General features: G+C 46.4%; 1 protein-coding gene across 1 annotated transcript in view; it reads right to left on the bottom strand.

The window, feature by feature from the left end:
• Positions 1-258: 258 nt before the first annotated feature.
• Positions 259-12766, bottom strand: part of NAA60 (N(alpha)-acetyltransferase 60, NatF catalytic subunit) — a 13912-nt gene continuing 1404 nt past the window's right edge. The window contains exons 2-8 of the mRNA XM_018561469.1: positions 9389-9472; positions 6025-6140; positions 5816-5945; positions 5620-5716; positions 3471-3705; positions 1961-2123; positions 259-894 (exon numbers count right to left, since the gene is read on the bottom strand). Of these exons, the coding sequence (XP_018416971.1) occupies positions 1967-2123; positions 3471-3705; positions 5620-5716; positions 5816-5945; positions 6025-6134 (729 nt within the window). The 5' untranslated portion in view covers positions 6135-6140; positions 9389-9472 and the 3' untranslated portion in view covers positions 259-894; positions 1961-1966. The remainder of the gene's footprint in view (positions 895-1960; positions 2124-3470; positions 3706-5619; positions 5717-5815; positions 5946-6024; positions 6141-9388; positions 9473-12766) is intronic.

Raw genomic sequence — 12766 nt, 5'->3', positions numbered from 1 at the left:
GGGTTGTACTGGATGGACACACAGTGCCACTAGCAACCATCTTATGTAGTTATATCAAGCCAAACTGGGGTATTAGTTACAGTCTTGTCATAGGATAATAATACCTGTCAAATGCAGACCCGGCCTTGTCAAACGCACGCTTCCCTGCCCTTTGAAATAGTCTAAAATGAAATAAAAATGGGAAACAAACTCACAGAACCACATGCACACCACCATTGCTAATTAGATATTGATATACGGTACACCAGTATCACACAAACCCAGCAGTGGACAGCTATTGGCTCTAGTCTGCCACACAAGCAGTATAATCGGTCAGACTCTACTTGCAGCTAGCACATTGGGAAGACGGAGAAGGGCGAATCTGTCCTCTACATAGCAGAGGCCTCATAAACTGCTGCATAGTGCTGTGTGCCCATCAATAACACTCTAGAAAGCAGGCAAGTGGTTACGCCTGCAGCAGACGCTCTCTGACCTTTGCTGAGATACGAAGACAATTTCAATAGCAAAAAAAAAAAAAAGGAAAGGTATTAAAAAAACATGCAGCTCCAGGCTACAAAACGGTAAACACTTAGGCTGCTTTCCTGCGTCACTGGACAATGGGATCCTCTAACAAAGGGGCGTATTGAGGGACAAGGGGGAAAGCAGCAGCCAGAGATCATGAAAAATGGAAAGGAAGATCCCTTTAAGTTCTCATTTTGTGCATGGGTGCAAAGCAGATCCCAGAATGCTGGGAGAGGTGATTTAGATCACAGACCCTGTATCCCAAATGTTAGACGTGTTGCTGTTCTGTGTTTAGGCAGTCATGTGACACCTCTACAATGACAAGCATCCCATCGTGGAGATGGGCAGAGCAGACTGTGCCGCTCACACACTGGGAGGTGCAGCTTCAAAGATCTGTGAAGACAAAAAAAAGAGATAACCAATGACTTTATTCATACCTCCTATGACTAGCACTAAGACACCAGTTTTAGTGAATTTTAGTTTTTTTGGGCTGTTTCCACTGCAGAGATTCCCCATCACATAGATCAATCATGTGTTAAGCCCCGCCCATCTGCCACCCCTCCACTTCCGCCCGTTCCCAATCCAATGAGAATGTCCTAAATATGTCAACATGTGGCAAGAATCTGCAAATCCTGTGGCTTGGATGGCAGGTGGTTGTTCAGCAATGACAAGCCGTCAGGAGCCATGGAAATCTACTGTTCCCATGTATCCGGCACATTGAACAGTTATCTGAGGTTAGAAACAGATGACCACCCCTAGACAACAGATTGCACCCAGGGTCGGACATCTGTACCTAACTGCATGTAACCACTGAATGTGCAGGTACATGAGAACAGCAGCGGACAGCCACGGTTCGCAACAGCCTGCCATTGCTTTATACAGGCTGAGCGGCCACTGCTGTCCGCAACCATGTGATCCAAGCTACTGCATGTTGCACTTTTAGTCTGTGTGAATGAGCCCTTCGGCACTCTCAATGGACATAAGAGTTCAGGTCAGTAGCAAGGCTTTGCCCCAAAATTAGAGATGTCAAGCTCTCAGCTGCAAAATAAAACAAAGGCACAGAAGTCTTTTCTGGGTAGCTAAGGTTATAAGAATGCACCTTGTGGCACCTGCTTGTTGGCAAGAGTTAAAAGTTTAATACTGACTGACAGCTTCATTTAAATACAGAAGGTAAGGATGGCATAGGTGCAAAACATAAAATGTAAGTGGCACTTGCAACATCCCCCCTGCCGTAGATACACTCCACCATTGCTACTGTCTGTCACACAACTCCAGCCGAGGGTGCGATCGCTCTCCAGGCCCGGTCTCCTTCCACAGCAGTACAAACATGTAAGGCCGCACACTATACTTCCTCAGAAAAACCTTATCGGGTCAAGAGGACGGCAAAGCATTTCATCTATGTAAAATAAATAACGAATTGTTGGGACAGAGGAGTAGCTCTCCCCAGTTATTACATTACCTGTGGTCACATGGTGCGACTGTACTCGATGCCACTCTTGGCAGAGATGCCGGACCAGGGTAGCAAACTCCGCAATAGGGTGTGAGCCTGACGGTAGATCCTCTGGGGAAGAGAACAGGGGCTGAGACCAGCCAGCGCAGAGCCTAGATGCTGAATATAGTCCGTGAACAGCAGTCAAGGAATACAAAAAGCCAAACGTGAAAATTCTTGGGGTGGGGGCATATCTGTCTTTCCGTGTTGTGTACTCTATTTCAGGAGGCCGACACGAGTCGAGAAACAGGAATGATATATTGTTGAATCAAAGTCCATGCAAAATAAATAGCATTTTTGGAAAGCTGCTGGGAATTTAAATCACATGCTCATTCCCCCCCCCCCATGTTTGAGTTTCAGTGGACTCAGCATTCTAAGAAGTCCAGCTCCAAAATAGTCACTCTTCCCTATATGTGCAAGGGGCAGAGAAGTAACCACTGAGGCTCTAATCAATACTATGTGCATGCTTAACCCTTGCAGTGGGTTAATTGCACCTCCTCACTTGATCCTCGATCCTGACGGGCTGCTAAACCAAGTAGTAAAGTATCTCACCAGCACACAAAGTATAATCTTCCACGAGTGGTCATTTTATTGATGTACACACATCTCGTCACAAAGCAACGTTTCGGGGGCCACTCAGGGTCCCTTCATCAGGCATACTTGGATTTGAAGTGGTGCCATCCACTTTTACTGCAAAACCCACTTTAAAAGGGACATACCAGTAAGGAGTGCGGTGGGAACCTCTTTGAAGCTGCTAAACCAGTGGCGGCAGCCTCTTCTCCCCTGGGCTCTGGCGGTCTGAGGACTACAGACGTCATCACATCTTATGCAGGTTAAATGACTTGAATTAGACGTGAGGACACAAAGGGACATTCCACAGCTGAAGCGGAATAGGGAGAGAGGTGAGTGCTGACCGCCGTCGGACCGAGGATTAGGCGGGTATATCTGCTTTAATTTGAGCCTCAAGACCAAAATGAGCACTTAACCCTTCCAGTGAAGTGGTATCCCCACTGCAAGGGTAAGATTTTTAAATTCCCAGAATCCTTCTTTATTGTGAAATCGGTCATAATGTAAAATATGAGGAACAGCTGCACGCCAATCCGAACCTGCACATTCATGCAGGACCAGATGCACGCACTTGGATGCAGACAGTCAGCGTCCAAGTGCATGCACCCAGACCAACATGATTCAGTTCGGTGTGTAGCCACATCCTGTCTTAGGGATGTACAGGCGGCTGCACCTGCCCCTCCCGAGAGCAGGTCTCTGCATGGGCGTACATGCCGTATGGATCTGCACGCCCGTGTGAATAAGGCCTAAGCTTAGCAGTGAAATGTGCTTTTCTTGTATAGTAAATGTTGACACTATAGAAACACAGCTAATAAAATATACATTCGTTTGCAACAGATTTGACCCGGCAGATGCCAGTAAGGTAAAATAATGCATGAAGATAGTTTTGTCAGCCATGTCCACTGAAGGATATATTACTGTCCAGGGCGGGTGACCACCATTAAGATATAAGACATAAGTGTAGGCGTCCTGCAGCACACCACGGATGGAGTAGTAGTAGGGCAGGTAATGGTGCTGATGGAAGTGGCGGTTCTCATAGAAGCGGATGGCACTGCTGTTGGTAGTCAGGACATGCAGGTACAGAGCTTTACACAGATCCTGGGCAGTGCTGGAGATGTGACTCTTCAAGCTCTCCAGTAGCAGGGAACCTGAGAGGAGAAATACGAGTTACATTGACAAGTCATGTCATCAATATGCAATGTTCTTCACAGGTCTGAGCCACAAAAAGAGGCAGAAGTAACACGTTGGGCTTATTCTGACAATGATTTCTCTCCCTCAGGTAATCACTATCCCACCACTGTACAAAAGTCTATTAGGTGTGTCATAGCACTGGACCGATGGGAGTAGATATTGATTCTAATGCATACAGAATAAAGTGCGTTTTCCTTGCTGGAGGTAAAGTAAACTCTCAAACGTTCTTCAATAATACAGATCAATCAAATATACATTGTCCAGCAAAGTATTTCTTTACATTTTTGTTTGGTGGCGCCATCCGCGGTCACTGCGAGCACCCCCCCTTATTTAATTTGGGGCTTCCCGGTAAGGAGTGCGGCAAGGTATTTCTACGTTTGTTTGTGTGTTTGTGGGGCACACACAGCTTACTACGGTCCATGTACCCATTGCACTCCTGACCGCACGTCCAACAAAGTATCCTGGGTGCTCAGTAGTCGACGGATGGCCACCGTCAAAGTAATGCAGAAAAGAAATAGACACCGGCACTCCAATAGTAAATCGATTACGTCTATTTATTGACGTACGTCAAAAGCAAAATAACACACTTAGTGCACTAAGTGTGTTATTTTGCTTTTGATGTACGTCAATAAATAGATGTAATCTATTTCTTTTCTACACACAGCTTACTATCACAAACAAGAGTGGCTCCATAGGATCCTGCAAGGAAAAGGACCCAACCTAAAACAGGATATCGAGGCCATAACCTATTTAGACCATGTAAAGAGTACATTATAATGGTAGATATTGGTGGTTCTGTAGCTCCATTCTCATGCAGGGCAGTCTTGGTTCTGATTGTCTTTATCAGTTCAGCTAATTAATGAGCGAGTCTTTACTTCAAACTACGGATGCATAACACTCCAAAAGTATCTCTCAAGTTCAGTGCTCTGTCATTGTACCTGGAGTGGCTTAGTGGACCTCCTGCCCTGGTTAATGGTCTACCTTTGGTAGTCCAATCGTGCAGTGGCGTCACAAGGGGGGTGCGGCTCGCACCCGGGTGACACCATTGGAGGGATATAGTCCATGTACCCATTGCACTCCTGACCGCACGTCCAACAAAGTATCAGCTTGTTTTGCCTGATGAAGGGGTTCCTGTGTGTCCCCGAAGTGTGTTATTTTGCTTTTGATGTACGTCAATAAATAGACGTAATCGATTTACTATTGGAGTGCCGGTGTCTATTTCTTTTCACCATTGGATGGGTGAATGACTGACAGTCATTTTGGTGTGACCCCCTCTGAAAAGTCGGGCACTCGGTCATGTTGACACCATTGGAGGGATATAGTCCATGTACCCATTGCACTCCTGACCGCACGTCCAACAAAGTATCAGCTTGTTTTGCCTGATGAAGGGGTTCCTGTGTGTCCCCGAAGTGTGTTATTTTGCTTTTGATGTACGTCAATAAATAGACGTAATCGATTTACTATTGGAGTGCCGGTGTCTATTTCTTTTCACCATTGGATGGGTGAATGACTGACAGTCATTTTGGTGTGACCCCCTCTGAAAAGTCGGGCACTCGGTCATGGACCGAGCCCCCAACAGTTTCGGGCGAGAGGAGGGGACCCGGCGGCATACCTTATCCCGCCGGGTGACTGTCACCTCCTCTCTCTGCTGGCATCCATCACCAAGATGCCAGCATGATGCGCGATGACATCACAGCGGGGTGTCACTGGGTACCCGCTCTGGGTGGCACCCGGCCTCGGGACGCCCCTGCAATCGTGTATAATTAAAGCCCTGCTTGAGTCAAAACCTTTAAACTTGCACAGGGAATGCAGTCTGCTAAAAACGTTGTCTTGTTCTACAATGACAGCAATAGGGAAATCCTGGTCCTTACCAATCCCCTGTTTCCTGAACTCCTTCACCACACCCAGGCTAAGAATATACGCCACTTGTGTGTCGCTCGAGAAGCATGAAGCCAAGATGTCCCCATCCTTTAAAACAAAAACATATTTTAAAAAAACCAAAAAAAAAAACAGTCACATCGCAGTCCTTCCCGACAAGCAGAGGGAGCCCCGCATGCATTGCCTTGCCTCTTTGTGTACTTTGGTCCTGCTCTTTATTTCTGCCACAATCATGCCCACTATTTGCCCATGATACGTGGCTGCCAATGAGAAGAATTTCTTGTTGGAGGTGATGTCTCTGTACCAGGAGTCTGGATACCTGAAGGGATAAAGAGAAACGGTTACGCACTTTTACCTGTTGGCGTAGCACAGTGCGGCTTCTATGATAACACACTCACTCGATAGGGAACCAGTCGGCGCATAGCTCCTTCACTGTGTCTATGTCATCGTGGCAAAGAAAACGCAGAACAGTGTCGGCGACAGCAGTGGGACACTCCTCCTCGCTCATTCACACCTGAAAGAAGTTAAAGGATTGGAAAAGAACAAATATCGCGTAGCACAGTAAAGCCTTCCTAAAACAAAAAGGTATTACAGGTCTCATGCCATCACATATCCCCCAAAAATGTTTGCACAACATACCCACCACTAGATGGAGCCGAGGTGCATTTTCTATGCTCCATCTAATGGCAGGAGAACCGTACGAGTGGCATTCACCCAACTTTACATTGGGTGGAGCGTTTATACATTAGCCCCATATGACTAGGCTCAAGAATAAGAAAAACACAACAAATTCATAATTTCCAAGGTTACATAGTAGTCGAGGTTGAATAAAGACACAGGAGGTCCATCGGGTTCAACCTATATGGTGTGTGTGTGTGTCTGTGTGTGCTGCTCACAATTTCAATAACCCTGTATGTTTTGTGAACTGAGGAACTCATTCAAGTGTTTTTTGAAGCAGTTTACGTTTCCTGCTCATACAACTATCTATGGAAGGGAATTCAACATTTTTACTCCCAAAGTAAAATACCCCTTATGCAGTTTATGATTATACCGCCTCCCCTCCAACTTGCCCTTGCGTCTTCCTCACGGTACTTGATTTACGTAGTGCATTCCCAATACTGATGCCCCCATTAACGAGTTTGTAAACTGCGATCAGGTCACCTCTTAAGGAGAACTATGGGGTCAGGGCTTTTCCCCATAGTTCTCCTAAGGGTAACGGGAGGACGCATACTAGCGTCCTCCCGTCACCCAAAGCTCAGTATACCGCGAGCTGCAGCTCGCGGTATACTGAGACGCCGCAGCCGGGACGGATCCCGACAATTCTGTCTGGATCCACCCATCTGCGTGAGGGACAGCTGGCTCCGCCTATCTAGAGGCAGAGCCAGCTGTACCCTCCCCCGTCCGTTCCGCCAGTAAGCACTGGAGGATCGGAGCGGGGAGGGGGGGGGAATCCTTGCAGGGAGCTGTGAGTGAGAGTCATGGCTCTCTGCACGGATAGATCGAGAAGTGATCATGCTGCTGGTATGTGTTCGCTCACTTCCCGATCTATTGAGCCGACGTGCGACAGTTTCATTGTCACAGGTCGGCTAGAACTATGAGGCTGAGTGATTTTCACTCACCTTATAGTTCTCCTTTAATCGTCTCTTCTCTAAGGAGAACAATCCTCATTTTGTAGGTGTTCTTGATAACTCAGACCCTCCACCCCCGTTATTTTGGTTGCCTTTCTCTTAACTTTTTCTAGCTCACGGACATCCCACCTAAGGATTAGTGACCAGAGTTGAACTGCATACTCAAGATGGGACCTTACCAGGGATTTGTAAAGGGTAGGGCTGCAACTAATCTAAGTCAATTATAATCGATGATGGAAAACGTTGTCAACGTTTTCCATCATCGATTAATCGGCTTTCGATTAGTTGACCTGTTTGCGGCTCCCCACACGCTGCCTGCCGCATGCTCACCGCTGCCAGACCAGCCCGCCTCCACGATCGGCAAGGGGAGATGAAGCAAAGAGGAGCAGCCGTGGGAGGACGGCAGCCACCGACAGACAGGCTCGATCTCAGAAGCAAGTCGCTGGAAGACGGCTCAGGTAAGCCTGCACTTTCCCCCACATAGCACAATGTATTGCTGTGATAGTGGGCTTTGTATTCCTCTATAGCTGATGGTGCATTGGGCTATATATTATACAGAGCAATATACCATCGGCTATAGAGGAATACAATAAATCCCTGCAATACATTATACACTGTATGTATAATGTATTGCGGGGATTTGTATTCCTCTATACTGCGCAATGCAGAATACCACCGGTTATAATGTACTATTGCTGGGATTTGTATTCCTCTATACTGCGCAATGCAGAATACCACCGGTTATAATGTACTATTGCTGGGATTTGTATTCCTCTATACTGCGCAATGCAGAATACCACCGGTTATAATGTACTATTGCTGGGATTTGTATTCCTCTATACTGCGCAATGCAGAATACCACCGGTTATAATGTACTATTGCTGGGATTTGTATTCCTCTATACTGCGCAATGCAGAATACCACCGGTTATAATGTACTATTGCTGGGATTTGTATTCCTCTATACTGCGCAATGCAGAATACCACCGGTTATAATGTACTATTGCTGGGATTTGTATTCCTCTATACTGCGCAATGCAGAATACCACCGGTTATAATGTACTATTGCTGGGATTTGTATTCCTCTATACTGCGCAATGCAGAATACCACCGGTTATAATGTACTATTGCTGGGATTTGTATTCCTCTATAGCTGGTGGTATTCTGCATTGCGCTGTATAATTTTACACTTTCCATTTCACTATATTGCACACCACACTTTTTTTTTTTCTTCCACCGCTCAGAGTTTGCTCCTGGGATGCACTACAATCTCAATACAAACTAGTAGTCCATCACTGGAACCATTTTTTCAATCCGATTAACCGAACTTAATACAGTAATCGGCTAACTAATGGATTTTGAAAATAATCATTAGCTACAGCCCTGGTAAAGGGGCAAAATTATAATGTACTACTGGCTTTATTAACTGCAGCTTGGCACTGCATGCTATTGCTGAGTCTATGGTCTATAATAAGGACCCCAAGATCCTTCTCCATCTCTGTTGTCCCCAGTGAAACCCCACTTAAGGTGTATTCACCCTAGCATGGAAAAGAAAGGCAGGTAGAGCATCCTCCAACTTCCCAGTTAAGGCACCAATGGCACATACTAATTACTCTGAAGGTGACATGGATATTGGAGTAAATTTAGAACCGTCATGACACTCTGTGTAAAATAATGTAGTTCAAAAAGAAACAAAGAGAGGAGAGAAGGGTAAGGGAAGGGGATAAGGGTGGTGTCAGGATCCCTTGGCTCATCCCTCTTAGTAGCATGATAAACTGTCTGCAGAAAGGGAGGGATGAGCATATTGAATACAGGGGTTCCACACCCTTTAGGAACCTTTTTTGCAAAATATTACATCTACTTGTTAGTTTTTTTTTAATAATAAAGAAGAAATCAATCATTTGTCTCACCTCACAGCCGTGTGCTATGGTTTGCTTGGTGTTTTTACATCTCCCTGGAACTCAGCTTTATAAAGTGGTGATCACTGGACGTTGTACTTTGCCATAAGTGTACTGTGCCCTTGGACTGCGTGCCAACGAATGATCTAATACACAGCCGTGTTCATGATTCCAGGCTGACAAATTAGGTTCAACAACCAGAAAAATCAGAAAGTGAAAAGGTATTAAAAGCCTCACCTTGTTTACAGAGCTGACCAGTCTCAGGCCGGCGTGTCCCGACTGAGCCCTGAGCTCCCAATCTGTTTACAGAAAGTCCATGAGCTGGAGGGGAAAATAGAATCAAGAGATGACTGAACCTCAACGCAAGTCAATGGGATAAAGTTACACAGTAATCATCTGTACATATCCTATACATCAGCCTTTCTCAACCTTGTCACCCCGTAGGAACCCTTGAAATCATTTTCAGGTCTCAGGGAACCCCTGCCTAAAAGGATTATATCAACCGGCAGCTCTGGGTTCATTAGCGTGATCGGTAAGTTGTAGAACATTGTAAAGCCCAACTGAACGTTCGGCTTAAATCGGCTGATTACATTCCGGGGTCATCAGAACAAGAATGAAAACAGCCACAGCCTGAGTGGAAAAGCCTGTCCCCTGCCAGCATGCTGCAAAGGAGGACCACTGCTCTTGTATGGTAGCAGAGGTCTCTCTGCAAAGGTCTGACATGCCGATTTAAACTGAAAGTTCAACTGGGATTTAAAAAAAAGAATGTGGTGTATCTAGCTTGTCTAGTACCCAGGGCAGAGCAATTTCTAACACACACACACACCTGAACACAACAGAAAAGACATTGGTGGCCAGTGTAGACGTAAGCCCTTACATTGGTGGTCAGTGTAGACGTAAGCCCTTACATTGGCGGCCAGTGTACACGTAAGCCCTTACATTGGCGGCCAGCGTAGACGTAAGCCCATAAATTGGTGGCCAGTATAGACGTAAGACCTTACATTGGTGGCCAGTATAGACGCAAGCCCTTACATTGGCGGCCAGCGTAGATGCAAGCCCTTACATTGGGCGGCCAGTGTAGACGTAAGCCCTTACATTAATGCAGGGGTAGCCAAACTCCGGCCCTCCAGCTGTGGTGACACTACAAATCCCATGATGCATCTCTCTCCGGCAGTCATGTCTGTGGCTGTGAGAAGCTTGCAATGCCTCATGGGATTTGTAGTTCCACCACAGCTGGAGGGCCGGAGTTTGGCTACCCCTGCATTAATGGCTAGTGTAGACGTAAGCCCTTACATTGGTGGCCAGTGTAGACGCAAGCCCTTACATTGGTGGCCAGTGTAGACGTAAGCCCATAAATTGGTGGCCAGTGTAGACGTAAGCCCTTACATTGGCGGCCAGTGTTGACGTAAGCCCTTACATTGGTGGCCAGTGTAGACGTAAGCCCTTACATTGGTGGCCAGTGTAGACGTAAGCCCTTACATTGGTGACCCGTGTAGACGTAAGCCCTTACATTGGTGGCCCGTGTAGACGTAAGCCCTTACATTGGTGGCCCGTGTAGACGTAAGCCCTTACATTGGTGGCCTTTCTAGATGTAACCCCTTACATTGGTGGTCAATGGATAATTGTCTCCTTGCATTGGTGGCCAGTGTAGACGTAGCCCCTTACATTGGTGGCCAATGTAGACGTAAGCCCTTACATTGGTGGCCAATGAAGACGTAAGCCCTTACATTGGTGGCCAGTGTAGACGTAAGCTCTTACATTGGTGGTCAATGGATAATTGTCTCCTTGCATTGGTGGTCAGTGTAGACGTAAGCCCTTGCATTGGTGGTCAGCGTACGTTGGAAATCAATTCACTGCTGCTCACTGCTCAAGGAACCCCTGGAAACCTCTCTCTGTACCCCCTAAAAATATACTGTAATTTCCCTTTAATCAAACAGCACACAGAAGGTACAGCTGGATAATTTGTAGTGTTTGACAATAAATCAGATCTTACTGTTATCCATTCTCGTGCCAGGACACAGGATACAGCTGGTAAAGCTGCACGCCGTGCAACGCAGGTGTATTATTACACGCTGGAGCTGTCTGGCCCCAGGATCACATTGCTCTCTATGGGTTACGTGTCCCTTCTCATATATCCTATTATTAGCTGTGTATAGCCGCCACTAAATACACAACAAGCCCAATATACGGCTAGTGCTGGCGTCTCATGGCATAGTTGGTAGTGGCCCCCTGATTACCCAGGACAGTCCCGTGATCAGCACATCTGTCCCTGGAAATATTGATGATTTCCAGCATGGACTATGGACCGTCTGTTTTCCTGGTTAATGAAGAGTCACAATAAGCTTTTTCTTTATTTTAAGGACACCTGTACTGGGGAAGCATGGAAGCTGCCATTACTGACCATTCCTTATAAAAAAATACTAGTTCCCTGGCTGTCTTGCTGATCCCCTGGCTTCAGTACTCTGAGTCCCAGGCAGGAGTTATGACTTAACACTTTGCTGATGTCCATTCGTTTCAGGTCAGTGACTTATAAAGTAATGAAGCCAGAGGTTTAATATTGGTAAGGGTCCATTCACACCACAGAGTTACGTGGAGTTTATTGCACTATACCACACGTTAGGTGCGCGGTTGCACCGTGATGCCGTTCCTACATAATGGCACCCCACGTAGGTGTGCGTTCAATGCCTGCTACTGCAATTAAGTGAATTGCCACGTGGTGATAAAAATAGTACATGCACAACATTTCTCCACTGCATGGCAGCACAACGCACGTTATTGCAGTACTGTGCACTGCAATGCACACTTACTAGAAGGTGCATTGAGGTGCCATTTTAAATGAATGGTAACACAACGCCCCAGTTCACCTTGTGTGCGGTGCTGTGCAATAGGGTTCCCTAAACGCATGGATCCTGCGTATTCAGTGCAACGTTATGGTGTTATTGGGCCCGAAGTCTGGCAAGCAGCATCTTCAGAGCCGGGGGCAGCGGTGACATCCTCTGTTTTTCCTCTCTTGGTGTAAACAGATGCTGCAGATTATGTTCATTATAGCGCATTGCTAAGCACTGTATGGAGTGGCTTCCTACTTACGTGCTGCAGTAGCGTATGTTAAAGCACGTGTTTTTACCGCAACGCACATTAACCTTTGGTATGAAATGCAATCTGCTGGCATTTGTTTAATACGGCACACACACACACACTTAGCTGCATTGCTTAAAATGTTGCAAGTGCAGTTTATCATGCATCAGGGTCAGCCTATTTATTGTAACACAACGCACAGATCGCTAATAACAGATATGTGACGGGACCTTCAGGGTATTGTGGTCTTTATGATAGCATGTTGGGCCACTCAGCTTGACACCTATGTATATGGGGGGAGTCTTTGTGTTCTCTGGGTTGTCATAGATTTGATATATACAGTTGGTCCCACAAGGGTTGCCCCTTAAAAAGTCATTTTAGCGCAGGCTGAACCACACACATGCAGGCAGAGGGCACCTGTCACCATTGTACACAGGGGGGGGTCTTTGCGTTCTCCAGACTGTCCCGAAGTTGAAATGTACAGTTGATCCCAATAGTTGCGGGCAGATGGGGCACCTGTCCCCTATGTACACAGACGGG

Source organism: Nanorana parkeri, unplaced genomic scaffold (genome assembly GCF_000935625.1).
Source record: "Nanorana parkeri isolate BGI_ZX_2015 unplaced genomic scaffold, ASM93562v1 scaffold19, whole genome shotgun sequence".
Taxonomy (NCBI): domain Eukaryota; kingdom Metazoa; phylum Chordata; class Amphibia; order Anura; family Dicroglossidae; genus Nanorana; species Nanorana parkeri.
This window is presented reverse-complemented; position numbering and strand designations above follow the sequence as displayed.